Source organism: Nilaparvata lugens, chromosome 9 (assembly GCF_014356525.2).
Source record: "Nilaparvata lugens isolate BPH chromosome 9, ASM1435652v1, whole genome shotgun sequence".
Taxonomy (NCBI): domain Eukaryota; kingdom Metazoa; phylum Arthropoda; class Insecta; order Hemiptera; family Delphacidae; genus Nilaparvata; species Nilaparvata lugens.
The window spans coordinates 17,237,130-17,258,005 of NC_052512.1; the positions used below are offsets into that span (position 1 = coordinate 17,237,130).

At 36.0% G+C, this 20,876-nt stretch overlaps 1 protein-coding gene across 1 annotated transcript in view; it reads left to right on the plus strand.

The window, feature by feature from the left end:
- Positions 1 to 20,876, plus strand: part of LOC111057885 — a 114,771-nt gene that overhangs the window by 61,167 nt on the left and 32,728 nt on the right. The window contains exons 6-7 of the mRNA XM_039435577.1: positions 17,035 to 17,131; positions 19,540 to 19,677. Coding sequence (XP_039291511.1) covers positions 17,035 to 17,131; positions 19,540 to 19,677 — 235 coding nt within the window. The remainder of the gene's footprint in view (positions 1 to 17,034; positions 17,132 to 19,539; positions 19,678 to 20,876) is intronic.

Genomic DNA, 20,876 nt, shown 5'->3' on the forward strand with positions numbered 1-20,876 from the left:
ACCCTTATTAAAACGTGATAAGGTCGGCTTGAAGCAAGTCTTTTTCACTTTTCAGTTCATAATTGCGAGTGGCATAGTTCACACGTGGCACGCTATGAAGCTCTAAAGCTAGCTTAGATCTAATAATATTCATGATATTTACAACAGTCAAATCAAAATTAGTGGTGTTGGATGATTGTCACGGAACATACTGAGCAATCAGTTAGAGTGTTGGGGGCACTCTATAATGTCCAAAAGGGAGAGTGTCAACACCGTTCTCAGCAATGTACCTCTTATCATCATAAGGACTCAAACAGATTTTTGCACATTCAACCTGATACATGGTGTGATTATAAGACCTCATCATATTAAATTTTTCAATGTGTTCACTACGTTCAAACAATGATTTCTTATATAAATTAAAATTAAGTTTTCTACATTTCACTACAGTCTGTACACCCTTTGCTATACATTTATTTACAGGTTCTTCATTCTCATTACATACTAAAAAGGAGTAAAGTTTCGATCTTAGGCCTACAAATCTATGGACAGGTTTTGAGGCAGTCTCATCCTTGAACTTTCCTACAACTTTATTTCTCTCCATGGAAAAGCAAGGGTGGCAAGGTGGATAGTTAGAAGTATCGAAAAGGCTCAAATTTTCTTTAATCAACTGATACACGTCTTCGACTTTTAGGTTTAGAAAAAAACTGTCGGTATCAGTCATACAGAGTTCTATACGATCCCACGGTATAATTTTTTGTAATTTGCAATAGAAAAATTCGTACATATGGAATTTACTCAACTCCAGTACGGAAAAGCCGGAATAGACAGGCTTGTTCATTTGAAATTCCAACTTGCGAGAGAAAACCACGATCACGTTCAGACTAATTATTTCCCAGCGTTTGCATAACGGATTTGAAATGTACTTATCTAACTGTTTTTCATCCGTGATAATTTTAACATTGATTTGCTTACGACTAGATTGAATTGTCTTGCCAAAGATAAGATTGCAACAGGCCTTAAAGAAGGATATTTCAAATTTATTTTTCGTGTTCTGTCTATTCCGGATATTGAAGTCGATGTAGCTTTTCAGCCAGGGAGATTGGGAAAAGCTTATGACGCGATGCACTCTCAATAATTGCAAGCCGAGCTGAAGGTAGAGCTTTGAATTGACGTAGTGTACAATGTACTTTTCACGGTGAAAAAGTGTGTTCATGAGTTTTCTGGTTCCAGTTTGACCGTTCTCATTTGTTTGGTAGTTCGACAGCAATTCGCACGGCGGTGTTAAGTGGAGAGGGGCGAGTGGGAAGCTGGTGTGCTTATCATGTAACTCTTGAGGGTACTCGAGATCATTCTATTATATATCCGGTTTCTGAATTGCTGTCCAAATTCGCAAAATCAAGCTTGGAAATTTCTTCCTCTGAGAGGAATTTGAAATTTCCAACAGGTAAGCTTCGGCTCATAGCTTCCGAGTATAAACTGTTTGCATCAATATAAAGGAGATAATTAGACGGTTTTGAGGGATTGTATGTTCCGGGTAGATGTTTGTTATTCGCTTCACAATAACATTTACTGATGAATGACACCCCACCCCTCATCCCTGCCTCAAACATAAGATGCATGTCAGGATGAGTAATCAATTCTAGTTCGACTTTGGTGTATTTCAACATGCAATTCCAGGTGAAGTGCGCGAGAGAAACAAAATGCGTCACATCAAGGCCGTATGAGCTAAAAAGCGTAGACCTCATGGATTCAAAAACTACCGCTAATAGCATTACGTCCAAACATAAATAAAAATCGTGATATTCACCCAGATTTTTCAGCTTGAATGTTGAGAACACTCTTTGCGCATGCTCATATTCTTTGCGAGACAGAGGTGTATCAGTTGAATCATTATGAAAACATTCAATGGGAGGAAGCGATGTTTCCGCGAATTTTTCGGGACAGCTCATGTACGAGTAAGGATATACTCCTTTTTTCAACAAGAGCTGTCTGTGTTCGCGAGGTGGATCATGAAACACTGGAAATAATCGCTCAAACTTCTTTTCCATGTCTGTACTTTCTACCAAATTACGCACCAATACTTCCAAGGATTCAGACATAAACTTGTAGGAATCTAAAAATTTAATTTTGCCTACTGAAAGTGTCAAAAATCTCTCTGACGTATTTTCGATGCAGGAAATTTCTTTTTTACATTTACCGAGCGCTTTCAGAATAAAATGCGAATCAAAACCGGAGAAATTATGAAAATAACACGAAATGTACTCCGGAGTATGAGCTGTTAAATTACAAGAAACATGTGCCGCACACAAGTAATTACCGGTTTCATGCGCATGGTGACGACATTTAATATCGCTGTCTAAAAACGGTTCAGCACAAAGCCCGCAGTTTACCGAATTTTGAAATTCGTGCTCTTGACTTTCGGATAAAGCTTGCATCGGAATTTCTCGTTTCATATCCTCATACAAAATGTCGCCGAGATCTGTAATTTCCTGAAGAAATTTCTCCATGATTTTTTCGTCTAAACTACTCGATCTATGGAGTACAGGTCCATAGGCGATTTCCCCATTAACATCTATAACAACCACAGGGAATATGCCGCTCCATTTTCTTTGTGTAACTACGAGTAATTTCATCAGAATCGGATTCATCATCATCATTATTATCGATATTAACAACATAAGTTTCTAAATCCGCGTAAATGGTGTACTTTTTCTTCAACGTCGCACCTAGTTTCTTGAATTCAATTGTCTCTCCGCGTTTAGGATATGAAACTCGCTGTGATTGGAACTTGGAACAAAGCTCCACATGTTTCAACAAATTTTGCTTTACCATCACAATTTTTAGATTTGGTCGATGTAAATCTATGGAAACAAAAATTGCAAATGTGTACTTGACCCTTGTGTTTTGAAAGGTGGGAGAGAAGACGCGATAGCCCGTTTTTCCCGTTCGCGGTATTTACTAAACAGAAATGAGTTTTTCCTGCATCGCCTTTTAGCATTAAAAGATTAATTTGGTGCTTACGAGTGCGGAAAATGCTTGTACAGAAGGGGAAAAACTTTTTGTTCTCTTATGTGATGACGTGAATTGCAATATCCGGATTGAGTACTTCAAATTTCTTAATATCGCATGTCGTCACCGGGAAATTTACTCCTCGCGTATTAAGTGTGTGAGCAAACTTGCTCAAATACTTTACAGTCAAGCGCGAGTTCATTGGTTTCTGATGGAAATACGCGAGCACTGACCATAAAAAGCATTTTTCGTCAGAGAGATTTTTGACATTTATAATACAATTTTTGTTTTTCAAAAACTGGGGTGTTTGAATGAAACTGGATGTATATATAGGATTAAATTTAATCACGTTCACATCCAGTGATTCAATTTTCTTCAGCACCCATCCACTCCCATGTCTTACGAAATTTTCGAAAGATGAGAGGATTTTTTTCACAGCCAAGAAAAAATGCTCATTAAAATCTTCATAGTTCTCAAGCACGTTTAGCGCTATGTTGGAGTAACTATGTAGATCTATTACAGATGAGACAGTCTCACCAACCTGCTTGTCATCCATCACCACTAATTTATACAGCAAAACATTTAATACTATGAACCACTTTACATTCCCATCATGGCAAGCCGCATGTTCCCTAATTATATCGAAAACTCGACGTTTCGACCTCTCAAGCACGTTGGTGATGTCGATATCCTCAGGCTAGTCATCGAGGGTGATGCGATGGCGGACTGCACTTGAATTCACACCATGTAGTCTGCGTTCCCTCGGCATGATTCTGAAAAACAAAAGAATAACGATCAGGATGAGATAGAGTACAACAGCATGTTTAGTTGTGAATTGACATTGGTAGAAGAAGGCTGTGTGTGAAAATGATATCTCGAGATCACATAACGTTGTATGAAAGATTAAGATTATTATCGTTTGATAAAAGATGGTCGAAATCTTCTCCGCATTTGTCCGCGGAAAACATGGCAAAAGAGGGATTTATATTCTCATCTGCACCAGACATTGTGCGATGTGTATTTTGTTCAATTTGTTTGGGAAAATGGGAAGAAAGTGACATACCAGCAATAGAACATGCAAGGTACAGTCCGAACTGTAGAAGGAAAGATAATATAACAATTGAAGAGGAGAATTTCGATAATAATATTCTACGAGAATATGAAGAAAGATATTTAACTTTTAATTGTGTAGAAGATTCATCCGTTCAAGGAGAGTATTTTGAAAAGCATCATCCACATTGTGACTTTTGTAAATCATTATCCAATAAAGCAGAGTATTTTACGAGAATTGGTTATTTCTTACATAAAAATCCATTCTATCTGCAATGTGTCTATTGCAAATATATTATCGAAAATCTATTTGAAAAAGTAATACATTTACCGTTTTGTTTATATGAAGAGTGTGAGAAAGAAGAGCGGGGGTAGGATGTACCGGATATAGCGTATCGTAAAGATGAGGTAAAATCGCATGCATGCAGTATATTGTAGAAGGTTTTTCATCCTCCGAGGACAAAAACTGTGCTCCAAGGACAATTTTGTCCTCGGATGACATTTTTTTGGCCTCGGAGGAGAAAAATTGTCCTCGAAGGATAAAATTAAAGTAAAAATGTACTTACATGTACTGGTTGATGCTGCGTGAATCTCCTCGACTGTGTAGGTGGCTATGGTATTGTCTCAGCTCTAGCTTCCTTTCAGATTGATTCCTCTCAGGTGTGTTGCTTCGACGAGAGCTCAACAGGTTATGAGGTCCGGAACTCAAGTTGAGAGGTGAGAAAATGCTGTGAAAACAATGAAATATTCAATAACTGAAATCAATCGAGAGACGAGAATACTATTCAAAAAAGTGAGCCCTATGTTGAAATGTTGTGATATAGAAGAAGATTTATCTGTTCAAGGAGAGTATTTTGTAAAGCATCATCTACATTGTGACTATTGCAAATCATTAACTGATAGAGCAGACTATTTTGCGAGAAATGGTTATTTCTTACATAAATATTGCTATCTGCAATGTGTATTTTGTAAATATATTATCGATGAACCATTTGAAAAAGTAATGCATTTACCGTTTTGTTTATATGAAGAGTGTGAGAAAGAAGAGCGGGGGTTGGATGTTCCGGATATAGCGTATCGTAAAGATGAGGTGAAATCGCATGCATGCAGTATATTGTAGAAGGTTTTTTATCCTCCGAGGACAAAAACTGTGCTCCGAGGACAAAAACTGTCCTCCAATGACAAAAATTGTCCTCCGATGAGAAAAATCCTCCCCTCCGAGGACAAAAATTGTCCTCGAAGGATAAACTAAAGTAAAAATGTACTTACATGTGTTGATTTGACGAAATGACAGCTATCTCCTCGGCTATGCTTCTCTCACCTCAGGTAGCTCCTCGACTGTGGTTGTCTCAGCTCAGGTATCATCTCAGCTTAGCTAGCTCCTCGGCTATGCTTCTCTCGATGCAGGTAAGTTTCCCTCACGAGAGCACAACTGCTTATGAGACCAGAAACCGAGTTGTGAGGTGAGAAAATGCTGTGAAAAACAATGAAATATTTAATAACTGCAACCAAATATTAGAAATCAATAAGTAAGTGTTATTTCAAAAATATGCTGTCATATGGTAAATATGCTATATATGTGCTGTCAACTCAACCCAGCAAGCAGCCGGTGAAGAGGAGGCTAGTTTTCGAGCACGAGCCCGTGCTCACTCAATCAAAGGTGAGCTTAAAGAAATATTATTATTGTATTAACATGTAATGTGCACAAAATCTTTATAAAATGTGAATTAGTTTTTGAAAACTAATTTCCAATGGATAAAATCTTTTGTGCACATTACAAGTCTATGTTTATTTGAATAAATTGAACTATGAAATTACTGATTCTTATACTGTGAGCGAAGTCAAGACTGAGCTTGACTTCTAATTGTGCTATCAAAACAATCCGAACACAGATAAATTTTCATGATGGTTGCATTGAAATTTGGATAAAAATTCAAAATAAACATGTTTTAGTAATTTCGTATTGATTCGAATAATTGTTATTGTTATTTGAATTGTTATTTGAATTATGAAAAATCCGATCACATGCATAAACTGTTTATAATATTTTGTGTGAAACAAAATTATTGTTGATAAAAATGTGCATGTAATGAACTGAAATATTGATTCGAATAATACATTGTTATTTGAATTATGAAAAATCCGATCACATGCATAGTTGATTGTAATGAACTGAAATATTGATGTTTTCTGCAATAACTTTAATATCAAATTACTGATTCGAATAATGAAAAATCTGATCACATGCATAGTTGATTGTAATGAACTGAAATATTTTTCGAGTCAATTATCTAGCAATTTGAATTGAGTTAAAGTAATTGGAGAATTTCTGAGTTATTACTTACTTTCAGTTTTGAGTAGTGAATCTGTTGAGCAAGTTCTCTCTCTCTCTCGTATGATTTGATGATGAAAAATCTGAAACAAATAAGAGTCTAATGAAATATTTTTTCAACAGAAACGTGTGCCGGAAGAGGAGGAACACAGCTCGATCGTGCCTCTCTTGAGGGAGGAGGGGGAAGTGGAGACAGAGGACGAAATGCAATCAGAGAGCTTTCTGAGATTGTTGAATAAATATTGTAACAAAATTCGGGTACCCGGACTACGTACAAAAGATGTTCATCTTCCAGAAAGATTTAGCCGGATTTTGTGCACAAAAGACATTGAAAATTTTAAATTGAAGTGCAAAACCTTATCTCTGTTTGTAAAGCATGTTAATGCTTCTATGACTGACATAAAAATTGTTAAATGCTAAATTAGCATTTAGCATTTTTTATGACACTGACCATCTAGCATTAACATGTTTTACATGTTAATATGTATATATGTATGTGTCAGTAGTGTTCAATAAATAGTTTTTTTTTTTGTTATTCTATAAAAATTGTTCTCAATTCTCACCTGTTCACAATGAATAGTAGAAACACACAGAAGAAGAAATGCTGGTTCAGCTGCTCTGTTGTGAATGATATTTAAATAAGGTGAGTGCTCCTTTTATAGTTTGTTGCGAGCATGCTCAGTAGTCTTTACTGCTGCACACAGCCGTACAGTCAAGCGGCTTCGCTCCCTCCCACATCTGTTTTGGCATGCGCCCATATCTGTATCTGCTTCCTCCTTTCAAATTGTATTTGCCTTTTCAGATTTGCTATTTTAGCCTTTCGTAACGCAAAGATCGCTGCGCAGAGAGAAGCATATTGTTTCACTTTAATCTGACAGTATAGGAACGGTCGATCAAAATGGAACTCAGTTAGTCGTTGTCTGTATTCTCATTCTCTAGCCTTTCGTAGCGCAAAGATTGCTGGGCAGAGAGAAGCATATGGTTTCACTTTAATCTGACAGTATAGGAATGGTCGATCAAAATGGAACTTAGTTACTCGTTGTCTGTATTCTTGCTTCACTCGCCTTTCGTAATAGAGAATAGCAAAAAAGGAATTCAGAAGGAAGGGTGCCAGTAAGAGATGGAGTGAGTAAAAGAAGGAGAGAGCAGATGTGCCATCTGCCTAGAGCTGTTCAATCTCTGTCTGCTACTTGTGAGAAGCGAGGGGGCGTATCCTGCTCTCTCTCTCTTGAGATTGCCATTAAGTGTTTGACATCACCATCATGATAAGGAAAGCCCACATAGCACGCGTTCTTATCCATTAAGTTAATACCATCAACATGTTGATAAGGAAAGTGGGCATCATACTTTCATTAAGCACACACACTTGGCTCTAATCGCTCAAGCTAATAAGATCAAAAATGAGTGAGAATTTTGATTGTACAAGTTTCAATGAATTCTCAATTGAATTCTCAATTGCACCTAGTCAGGTGGAAAGCAAACCATTATTATTATCAAGCATTAGATGTAGAAATATGGATTCACTTTAATTTGACAGTATAGATGTAGAAATATGGATTCACTTTAATTTGACAGTATAGATGTAGTAATATGGATTCACTTTAATTTGACAGCGAATGGATTCACTTTAATCTTTCACCAAGGGAATTTTTCCCTCTCAAAGGGATTTTTTCCCTCATCTAGCATTCACTTCAATCTGTCAGTATAGCATTAGATGTAGAAATATGGATTCACTTTAATCTGTCAGTAGAGAATTTTTCCTTCAAAGGGAAATTATTTTTTCCCTCACAGGGAAATTATTTTTTCCCTCACTGAGAGAGAGAGAGATCACTCTCTCCTTCTTCATCCCCCTCGTCCTCACTGGGGGAGGGGAAGATTAGAAGAGATAATATAAGATTAGATAAGATAAGATAAGATAAGAGGGGGAGAGGGTGAAGGAGAAGGAGAGGGAGAAGGAGAGGGCGAGAGAGAGAGAGTGAGCGAGAGGGAGAGAGAGAGGGGGGAAATCTATTTTTAGAACACCCCCCACCCTCCAGGCGGGGGGAAGGGGAGGCGGGATGAACGAGGAGGGAGAGGGGGGAGGGGGTTTTGGAGCAAAAAAGTGCATTTGAACTGTTAAAATCCCTCTACTTTAAACATGTGTTAAAACTATCCATAGTTTGATTTTTCCCGGAACTGGATGGTTTTCCCATGTTTACTTGACTATTAGTAATCAATTTATTGGATTCACTTTCGGTAATTAGTATAGTAGGGTTCGGTCTATATACCTTTTCGATAGGTTGCTGATTATTTCCTTCTTTACTAAAACCTAAGTTCAATTTATCATCCCTAGTGGTTGACTCTGTGTTAAGCCCAAGATTGGTAGCTAAAATATCATCGTTATTTCCGCCTAGCTGACTGATTTGTGACGTAGTTGGATCAATATTAACAATCTTTTCATCAATGGGAGACGCAGGTCTACTAGATAACTCTTTTAATTCTACTAGTTTGGAAAATACAGTTTTAGCGGAAAGAAGAGCCTCGTTGATTCCACTGATTAGTTTTTGATCCCCTACTTCCCTAGCATAGGTCAATAACTGGAAAATTCTATATAAAATATGCAAGAAAATCGTAAATCCCTTAGATGTATTTCCCTGTCCTTCAGCACTACCTAAGCTAGGAATCCCGTCTAAATTTTCCTGTTCTTTAGTCAATTGAAAAACAATTTTTTTGAAGAGCTTCTTTACTCGAAGATTCGTTGTAACTAATCCTACAAATCTGGGGGTCAGGATTACTCCTTAGAATTCTGAATTTGGCTCTTAGTGTGTCAAGGTCAAGATCTTTCACTGTCTCAGGTGGCACTCCCAAAGTTTCAAGCTCAAAAATTAGATTTTCTTTTACTATATAGTTAGGATTAAAATTTCCTATTTGGCAACAAACTAAAATCGAAATTTTCTTCAACTGACTTCTTTACTTCCCAGTAATTAACTACACTATTTTGAGGGTTAGATTTACGTTTTGGTGAGAACATTACCGCCATTTATATCCAATAAATAGTACAGGACAATCATAAATTTTACCATATTAAAATAAAAACTAATAAAGAATTATGTTTCTAAATTATTTCTATTCTTTAGTTACTCTACTCTACCCTCCCTCACTTACAATGCAGAAGGCGTATAGAAAGCTACCAAAACGGAAATAGTTTAATGAGAGGCGCAGTTGAAACATACGCTGAGAGTTGCGCAGTTGAAACTTGAGGCTGCAAGTCTACATTTGTCTGGACCAGTCCTCATACCAGAATAATTAGACTGGACATCCTGGATTCGTATTCATCGGTCTGGTTCACCGAATGTAGACTTGTAGCCTCACCATGGAACGTGGAATATGGGACCTGGCTTCAATCATGGACTTCGGGCTTGGACATCCAGCATAGACATCAAGCATAGACTTTGAGCGTAGACATTGAGCGTAGACATCGACCACTGTTTGAGATATAAAGGAAAAACCATTTTGTAAATCCTATACATACTATAACTTATACAATATTTAATAAACAGTAGAAAATCAAATTTTAACAGAATTTAATACAATAGAAAAAATTATTTAAATTTTTCCAATAAAAATTTACTCAAGAATTTTAGAAACAAGAAGTCTATTACTTTCTTATTATTTTAAATTTAGACAAATTCACTTCGAAACAGAATTACTACCAGAGCAGAGAAATATAACAAATTAAGGAAATACTTTCTTCAGATATGGGTAAGAACCAATATATATAATTTTATAAATTCAAGATTTATATAATAACTTATTTGTTTCCACAAAATTAATAGAAAAGAAATACAAAGAATTATTATATATAGTAATTACCTTTAATAGCGGGTTTTTGCACGCATTAAAACAATCTGATGTAATATTTGAATACCGGTATTTTAAATCATAAATTTGAGGACTACCGTGAACTATGGAGTTACTACCGGTTTTGTATTAATAGAAAACTTCACATTACTTAGTGAACAAAATGAGTACAGAATTTACAGTTAAACATGAAAAAAAATAAGAAGCGGGAGTTACATTCTCACCAGGAGCTCGACTTGAACTAGCTGTTTTCTACCAAGAATTGTTATTCGACCGTTAATCAGGAAGGAGAACAAGAAAGAAATTGCAGCAACAAGGACAGAAACTGAGCGAGCTCCATGTTAACAGAATGGGAGTGAGTGAGAAAATCGAATGGGAGAAAGAAACTCTCATTCGACAGTATTCAACAAACCTCCTAGATAAGGATGTTTTTCAAAGAATTAATCGAAAAACAAGATAATTTTTGAAACAAGAATAATTCTGTTACAAAACATTTGGTGAATTTGAAGTGTTGAAATTCATAATATTGGCTTTGAGCTGTGATGGTTGTCGACTGGTGCTAGGCTGGTTATTAGCCGGCGTATTGCATTGCACTGATGTGTTGTTGAATGAGCTCGACAGTGCTTGTGCGATTTTATGTTGCAACTCTAAAAAGTCCCAAAGGCAATCAATGGTAAGTTTAGATTTGGTAGAACAAAATCTCTCCCAATCTCTAATAGTAGCATTGTCAAATCGTGACACAGTGAGAAAAATAAAAATGAGATCTTTCACACTAATATTGAACGCAAGGGCTTCAAGAGCAGAGATATTTGTCTTTTGATTGTCAATAAATAATCTCCAAGATTGCGATGATCTACAGTCAAGTTTAGGAGGGTTGAGTATGGCTGAAATATGAGTTTCGGCAATTAATAATGAATTATTTTAACGTTGGGTCAAGAGTTCCCAAGCTAACTCAAAATCTCCAGAAGGAGAATTAGAAATTCTGTTAAGTGCTTCTCCAGAAAGGACTTGACACAGGTGATGAAATCTCAATGTATTATCAAGGTTACAGTTATTGATAACAAGACTTGTAAAGGTCGATTTGAAATTGAGCCAAGCGCTGAGACTGCCATCAAATTTTGGCAATGGAATGTCCGGTAGACTAGCGCTCACCATGTGAGGAGAATCAACATGATTTGAGTGAGATGGGGAGCTGACTTCACTTACTCTTTTAGTTTTCAATTCATATTGATATATGGCATTGGAGAGTACAGAATTAACAGTACCAAAATTCTGGCGAATTTGGTGGCACAATTCAATGTCAACAGGCCAACCTTTGTTGGAAAGATTTTCAGTAGAACTATGAAAATTTTTCTTAAGCATTAACATCTCTTGTTTGAGATCTTCAGCTAAAAAGTAGTCATTACGATTTTGAATTTCTTTGATAACACCATCTTGAATAGTTTGAATCAATTGCCGATTGATAGTGTCAAGATTGTTAGGAATGGTGGGAGACAGACATTGTCTGACCTCACCTTGAGAAACTTCACCTTCAAGGGTGACGAGCGAGTCGTTTGGATTCTCCATACTGAATTGTACAAAATATATATAGACTTGAAAAAATTAATAAATATTTGAGTAATATAAGAGTAGATATATATGAATATAATGTTGAATGGACGTAATAAAACGATGTAAAACAATAACTAGCGCAATAAGTACACAATGGTTGATTATAGAAATTGTCAATGAAAACTAATCGTTGATTGTTTGAAATAAATGAATGTCGTCAATGGTTTGTTGACTAGTTGCGTAAAAATTAATGATAATTGCACAATGAAAATTGCTTATATAATAGCACCAAATGCGTGGTAAGTATTAATATTTGCATGAATTCAATGCATTTAAGAATATTGAGTAAATTGATGAATAGATAAGTCTCTTGAAAGAGCAAAAATTGAATAGTAATCCTAAAAAATTTATGACGCTCACAGAGAAAAGATATTACAAAAGGTATGTCGGTAAAATGAATTTTAAGAATTGATAAATGGTTCGGTCTTACAAATTGAATAGCCAGCGACTGATTCGTTCCCCAGATGAATTGCCTTTAGACTTGGCAAGATGTGAGGTGCAGCAGTGTTCTGAATGCTTCTGTGCTTGGAATCGGCTCTCGCTCAGATCTGGGTCCACAAACAGTTTACAGGTTGGCTCGTTCACTGCACCGATACAATGTAGTGTACCTTTCTGGCCGCAGTGCTGGTTCACCCTTCAATACTGAAATATATACAAGTATTATTAGAATGATGTAAGACTAATGTATGCTAGAATGCAGTCGATAAACATGGACGCTGACTGCTCTACCTGTATTGGGTATATTCAACTAACTACAGAGGACTTGAAAAAATTAAGGTACCCAGAGAGAAACTTGAAAATTAGCAATCCAATAAAATAGTTATGAATCACCACAGGATGCCAGACGATCCGGCCCGGAGGACCAAGAAATAATGTTGACTGTCAGTAGATCGGGTTGTAAGGCCAATCTGCAAAGTAGTGGACTGTGTGAAAGTGTATAGATGAGATTTATATCTGATCTAGGCACTGACAGCTCTTCATTATTTGCTATGAGCGGGTTTACATACCTTGAATGTGTAGATCCGAAAAAATACCTCTGGTTTAATGTGCGTCTGAGCACAAGTAGAATGCACAAAAGTAGTGCAATAATGATGACTAATAATTGAAGAGTGATAGATAATAAGTTTCTTATTATCCGTATGTAATGCTGAAATTTGAATGTAACTATTGGAATGCTTAAAATTAATGTAGTTGTAATTAAAATAAAAAGAATTAGGAATGCACTCAAGTTGTTTATTGTACCTAGACTTTTTGCTAGTACGTTTAAGAATAATGATACAATGTTTCGAAATGATGTTACCTCTGTGAGCGCAAAAGATTGAGTAATACAAAGATAAAATTGGGAATTCAATGTTAATGTTGAAATACACAATAGAGTATATTGATGCTGAAACTAATAATAGAACAATAATGACATTGAGTAATGATTGAATTGAACGTACAATTTAGCAATGTTTAAATGAATAAAATTTAGAATACTTGAAAAATGATAGTAAAGATGAGAATCCTAACCTGACTAATAAAATCAGTCGAGAGACAAAAAATCCTAGATAATAGTCCTGCAAATTCTTACCAATCTTAAAGGTATGAAAGTACAAAAATTATATGAACATGAACAATTACCTAATTTCAAAAATGATAACTAGGAATTCAGTTTAGGTAGAATCCAATCGTACCTGAAGCTTTCAAGCTGTTGACTATGTAACACTGAAAGAGGACAAATATAGCAACTTGGCTATAATGTATGCAGAAGGAGCAGAAAGTCTGTCCAGAACTGAAGGTTTGATTAATAATTGAAAATAGAAAAGGTTGAAAAATACCAAATACAATATTGAAAGGAGACGAAGCTCAGCATATTGTATAACATAAGCGGGCTGGGAAATGACAGCTTGAAGCATGTCAAGTGACATGGGGAATATTACTATATGTAGAACATATAAGATAAAAAATCGAATGATTGATAGTATTTAAATAGTTATTATTTAGGAATAAAAAGTTAATCAGGAACAAATTGATGGGATGAAAACTACCAGTAAACACAGTGCCTCTGAAAGGGTAAGTACAAAAATGTGAATATTAGAATAAGACTTCCCTGAATAATGATTAATGATGTGTTGCTGAAGTGATAGGCCTACGGTGACTCAAAATCTGTGGATGAAACTTGACTCCTGTCAAGTACATTGTAGTTGCAGACAGCTGCTGGGCTAATAGAAGTTGAACGATGTAGATATCTTGACTATATCCTGATAAACGGTGACCAATATGGAAGAGAACTTGACTTGAATATGTTGAGATATTGAAAATTGAGACTGTTCCGATATTAAAGTTGATAATGAATATAACAACGAATGGGCACTTCACAAATTGAATGAGTTTCACTGGTTGAATGTTAATTGGAAAAAAAGTTCCACCATGAATTGAGTAGAATAAATTAATGTTTGAAATTATGTCCTAAAGTTGATGTAATTGAAGTGAATAAATATTTGAATAACGAGATAAAAAGTTCTTGACAAATGAAATCATTGGCATCAGTAAAAATTGAGATTGACAATGTTTGACTAAATAAATGATGAGTAGCTAAGACTGAGTAGCTAAAAATGATTAGCGGTTGACAATGAAGGGCAAACTGCACTTGCGCAAAATTTCCTGAGTTGAAATGTTGAATAAGGTAAGCTGCACTTGCACAAGACTTCCCAAGTTGAAAATGTATCTCCTATGAGCATACAAGATGAATGAATGTAACCGCTAAATAATGTGTACTGATGCTCAGTAAAATTGAAGTGATAAATAATGAATCAAAAGTTCATATTGAGAATTGTTGAAAGTTCATGTAGAATTCATGGTGGAAAAGAATGTTGAAATTACTTACAGTTCATAGCACTAATATGATGAATAATTGAAAACGTGGTATGCAGAAAGCATGGCATGATTTGCAAAAGGGACGCTCAGTAGAAAAGTCCCGAAAGGTATGTTAAACTCATAGAAATTATGGTTGAAAAACGTTCACTGAATGGTTATTGAATAAGCACACAAACTAGGACATAATGAATGATGAAAATGGATGAAGTTTTCCAAAGATGGACGCATTGAACTAAGATGTTACATTGTATGGCTGTACAAAGAGAGTGATGCTGCTTGCTTGCTGGTTGAAGAAACAGGAACTGCCCGTAGCGGAAACATGACGTGATCGGCAGTGATGTGCACAAACTCATCGAATGAAGTGAAAATATAAAATCGATATCAAGCGAACTGAAGGTGTTGAGGTTGATGTGAATGTTGAAGTATACCAATGGAGGTTCAAAAACAATGAAAATACAATTCAAAATACTTATAGACGAATATTAAACTAGGAAACACTGAAAGAAGCAGACGACAACTAGCGCTACTATCGATCAAGTGATCAATGAAACTGTGATGTCAGAGATCGCATGACAAGTGAAGTGTTGTCCAGGGACTGTAGCAGCGGTAGATTCAAATATTACAAAAACAAGATGGACGACCATAAAACTGGCTAAAATATGAGACGAAATCTAACAGTAGTCTGCTTGCTTCTCTGCGCATGCGCTGATAGTTTGTTTACCATAGCATAGAATACATAACCAACGATGATGTTTGATAACCATTCATTAAATGAATTTTTCTCGATAGAAATTTTTAGAGCAATGGAATTAAAGAAATTTACACTTTTCTAGACGGTAGGTTCGTAAAACAGCCTCTCTTCATTCACGCAGCTACTAATCGACACATTTTAGTGTAAATCAACTTTATATGTGCGCGCCAAAAGCTTGAACCAACGATTTTGAAATGGCGTTCCATGGGAACATTTTGCACTAGTCACGTGATGGAACAATTTACGATCGGAACTGGAACAATTCACTGTACACAGAACGTACACAAGTTTCATTGAAAATGGTGTTGCTGTCCTTGTCTATCATTCAACAAAGCTGATAGCGCTATCTCTTTCTCACTTTGCTCTGTCTCCAGATCGTCTTTTAACAATGTAGATATAACAAAAAATCCCATCTTAATTAGAAAAATTCTATATGAAACTATTTTAAATTATAATGTCTTGCTTGATAAAATATATATTGATTATTTCAAACGAGAATGAACCGTTATAATATTAATATTACATCAATAAACCTATTATCAGCTACCGTCTATAAAAGGCATTAACAAATCTGAGGATCAGCAACGTTGCTCTCCTATCTTTCTCCACTGCCATTATAACGTGGACCTCACTATATGAAATATCTTAAGATTCCAATTAAAGCTTTGTTGAAGTTAAGACATTTTGGCCCGCTTGCACAAAAGCTGGTTAAATTTTAACAACAATTAATTTCACGAGAACCAATCAAAGAAGGCCTTCTTGATAAGACGGCTTCTCTGACTGGTTCTCGTGGAATTAATCACGATCAAAATTTAACCGGGCCAAAGTGTCTTAACTTAGAAGGACTTTTTGATAAGACAGCTTTTCTGATTGGTTCTCGTGGAATTGACCACGATTTAAATTTAACCTGTGTTTTAAATTTAAATTTAAATTGTGTTCTCTGATTTGGTTCACGTGAAATTATCCAGGATTAAAATTCTACCGGCTTTTGTGCAACCGGGCCTTTGTGAGGGAAATTTTTGCATTCCTCTGGGAATTAATCTCATTCATTGTGATTAGATAGAGCATTTCTCTATGAACTATGCATATTATTATGATTTCTTCTTTCGTAATAATTTTTTTATTCTTTTGTACTCCAGAGCAAAGCTCGGTACCCGATATTAGCTCTTAAATACCTGAATTTGATGTCAACTACAAAAACTCAACATAATATTCTATATGATCATAGAGTAACATAGAAAAAAGATAGCATGAGAGGATATCCCATGGTATAGGTCTTTCATGTTCCAAATTTCAAGCCGATTCTTCTCAACTCTACCCAATTAATTACTGTCGACTACTGTTCATTATTAATGTTTTGTTGAGGTGAGATAGAGAAAACAACACAGTAGGAGAAACTAAATGCGTCACCCTAGCTTCATGAAAAAGAAGAACGTGGACCATGCTATGGTATCGCCTTCAGTAATATTGAAAATTGAAACATAAACGCCCTATACCATGGGATATCTTATTGTACTGTATTTTCTCTACGGAATGTATCTTTCCCATTTATCCTCTGTATTTTATCCTGATGAATCTATTGTTCTTATGAATCGCAAAGTGGGACAGTTGGTGATCAAAAGGAAAGAGAATGAGATGGCTGGGAAAAAGTGGTTATGTGGTACCAGGTCATTGCCCGATTTTGAGCCAGTTGTACAGTGAGTATAGAATTACAATATTTCAACATTAATAAATTATTTGGGTAACAATCCGTATTGAAAGTGACGATTCGACCGTTTACTCGAAAAAGTGAGAGCTAATAATAAGTTTTTTCTACAACGGCTCGTGAAGTTCTTCTTTACTGAAAACTGAAAACTCATCATAAAACAGTTGTTGTTTTGTTTGGAGCGAGCGATAATCTACTTTCCGCCCCACTTGGATATAATGAGCTGGTTTTCGTGCGTCATATGGAGGCCGAGAATGATTGTTTTCTGACCAGGCCGGTAAAAGTTTTACGGCACTAGGGCTGTAAAATAACCTTGAAGTCAGCTGATTCTGATTTGATGTGAACGTGTTTACAAAATAGTTTATGAAACAGAATCAGTTTATGCTTCTAGAATTGGATAAAGTATTTTGCAATAAGATACTATCATTTTATTTCGATGAATCAAATACAAATAAGATATTATGAACTATTCAGGTTCAATTTTCAGAGTAGGAGAGGACTTCTAACCTCAACTTCCTACAAGGATAGTAGTATTGTTGATATCCAGATAGTCCAAATTTCAAGTGCGCTAAAACAGCTGATCAAAAAACGTTTCATTTTGTGTTCATTATTCAAGAATCAAAACATTCATAATAATATTATATCATCTTATTGTCATTTGAAGAATAAAAAAGTATAAACTAAACCTCTCACATTAAAACATAATTGAACATAATCTAAACTATATACATGATTTTTGGGTGTTGGTCTGTGTGTGTGTGTGGGTGGGTGTGTGTGTCTGTGAACACGATAACTCCATTCCTAATTAACCGATTGACTTGAAATTTTAAACTTAAGGTCCTTATACCATGAGGATCCGACAGTAAGAAATTCAATATAATTCAATTCAAAATGGCGGATAATGGCTAAAAAACCATGTTTTCCACGGTTTTCTCAGAAACGGCTTTAACGATTTTCTTCAAATTTATCCCCTAGATAGCTATTTATAAGCCCTATCAACTGACATGAGTCTAATTTCTGGGAATATTGCAGGAGCTCCGTAATATTCCTGAGAAGAATGAATTTTGTTAAGTTTCTATCACGATTTTCTCAAAAATTAATTGACCGATTTTTTTCAAATTCATACCCTGTATAGTCATATATCAGCTCCATTAACTGGCATGAGTCTCGTCCCTGAGAAAATAACAGGGGGTCAACCCCATCCTTGAGAAACTTACTTCTCGTGCATGGTGTGAGATTAGGTAGAGCAGTTTATTCAAAAGAACACATGCCGATATTTTATTTGTAGAACAGCTGTTTTGACAACTTTCAAAAAATCCTCAAATTTCATAATTCAAACGAAGGAAAATGTACTCTGAACACAATAACAATAGTATAATCGTAGTTATTATTCAGCCGCCAATCGGCATAATGTTATTCCCCTAGATTATCCTCGTTTAAGAATGAGGCTTATAGATCAATGAGCAAGGAAAGTTGTGTGAGTGTACCACACCAGATTTCTCCTCTTGATTTTCATAATGGCGATATCCAAAGTATACACTAAAAATAGTTATTTGTATATCTAGAGTGGAAAGTATGACTTTTTCTCCCTGTGGGAAAAAGTTTGAAGCCCGAGGCGAAGCCGAGGGCAGCAATTTTCCTGAGGGAGAAAAAGTATTTTTCGCTCGTGATGTACACAACATTTTTCCTCCATCTACATTTTTTTATAGAAACTGCAAATAAAATCATTCTAATAACTTACGTATTGGTGACAATGATTCCTAACAACATAACCTAAATCTAAAACCTAAAAACCGGTCGTCTGATTGGCACTGCCGATTGCGCTATCTATCGGCAAAAGTTGTAACAATTATATCAGCTGAGCAGCTACCAAAAATGGCTGACTCCAGATCACGCGGTTAAAATTTGAATTGCAGATCAAAAATATTTGTTGGCTGGTATTTTGAATTGAATAAAATATTTTAAAAATTGTATAAATTTTTATTGTCTACTAATATTAAGAATATAATAATTATCATACAAACATATATTTCATGAGTTAATCAAATTTCTAGTTGTGGTATTAAATTCAGTTGACAATGACAGACACCTCTATTCTGCTTTCTCATCTGAGCTTAGACCTTCTAACCTATTACAATGTAAGTTTCAAAATAGAGATGCTCCCCATGTTATTTAAATGGAGTCACTTTTACTCCCTAGGGAGTTTTTCTGATTTTTACTTCCGAGAGCGAAAAAGTGACACTTTAGTATTAGGTTTTAGGGAGTGAAGTAAGTACTTTAGACAGTAGGTGGAGGAAAAATAAATTTTGAGTTTCGTTTGGAAATGAGTGTGTAACTTTTAATTTAAGTAATCATGCTTCCCTGCCCAACCCTGTATATCATAATCTTATTAATTTTCAGGAAAATTGCTTATGAAAAAGCACGTTACACGCTGGACAATCCATATATGTACAGATCTGTGATAAACGATGATGGCGTAGTTCTACAGCTTGGTTCCCTCTGGAAATTCCCATCACCCACTCTACACGATACAATCCAGTAAGTACCACCTCAGTTTCATAAAACTACTTGCTGGACCGGCGAACTTCCTCAGTTTTATAAAACTACTAGCTGGCCCGGCGAACTTCGTACCGCTAAATAGTTAATGCATCTCATGACAAACTTTAGCAGGATGCACACCTGAGGAGGCGCGATGCAGCATTTTGCATCCAGGTGCTTCTTGCTTATATTGGTTTAAATGGAAGAACTCACACACACTAAATCGGGCATGAAATGGAACAGTATGATAAGGCAGTCTCCATAAGATCAACACTTTGTATCACCAAGCCGCGTCTCCTCAAGTGTGCTTAGCCTTAGCTTAATCTGATGCATCATTATATTCTCATGATAATTAAAGTCTACAACAATCAGAATTTACATTATTATAACTCAATATGGAAGCCTATGTAATCAGTTGTGCTCGCTGGGAATTGAATGGTATATCTCCTTGCTGCTGATTTTCCCGTGCTTATTTCTAAATTTACAGCATTTCGAGTTCTCCGACCAGAGTTTGGAAGTCGTTCGTCCAAATAATTAACTAGAAAAAAAATAATATACTGAAAATCAATTGATTCTAAATACCGAAGACAGCACAATTATTCGAAACAAAGCAATGTCTTTAGAGCATGTCTAGCTGCGTACACATATACGCACTTCCAACCCGCACCGAGCACGCTCTGCCCTCGTACCGCTCTCGTTCTTCCATCAAACCACAGAGTCGCTCCGCCCATGCACCCATCATGAACGTTACGGAAGATGTTAGATCTTCTCGCGTTCCCCGGTCGAACCACTGTTGCTCCCCGGTCGATCAGCAATCGCTCTGCTGGAGTGACGTTCGGTTGCGGAGCAGAGCGAAAGTCTGTACGCACCTTTAGTCTTTAACCTGAGGCCGCACTGCTGGATGGTTACACACAGAACAGTAATTTTGTTTCAAGTCGGGGTGTTTAGAATAAAATACATGCGCGGTTATGGAGCAGCACACACTCTTGTCTACTATCTACTGACGGCTGTTGGATGACGAAATGATTATAACAGCTGATTTTTATTTCTGTGTGTGGCCAGATCACAAATATTCTCTCATAAGGATTACAGGTAAACTTTGAAGGACCGTGGGAAAGAGTCCTGAAGTCGAATTATAAATTTGATAGGCCATAAACCTGGTCCTGAACATAACGAACACAAATAAAAAAATCATCAAA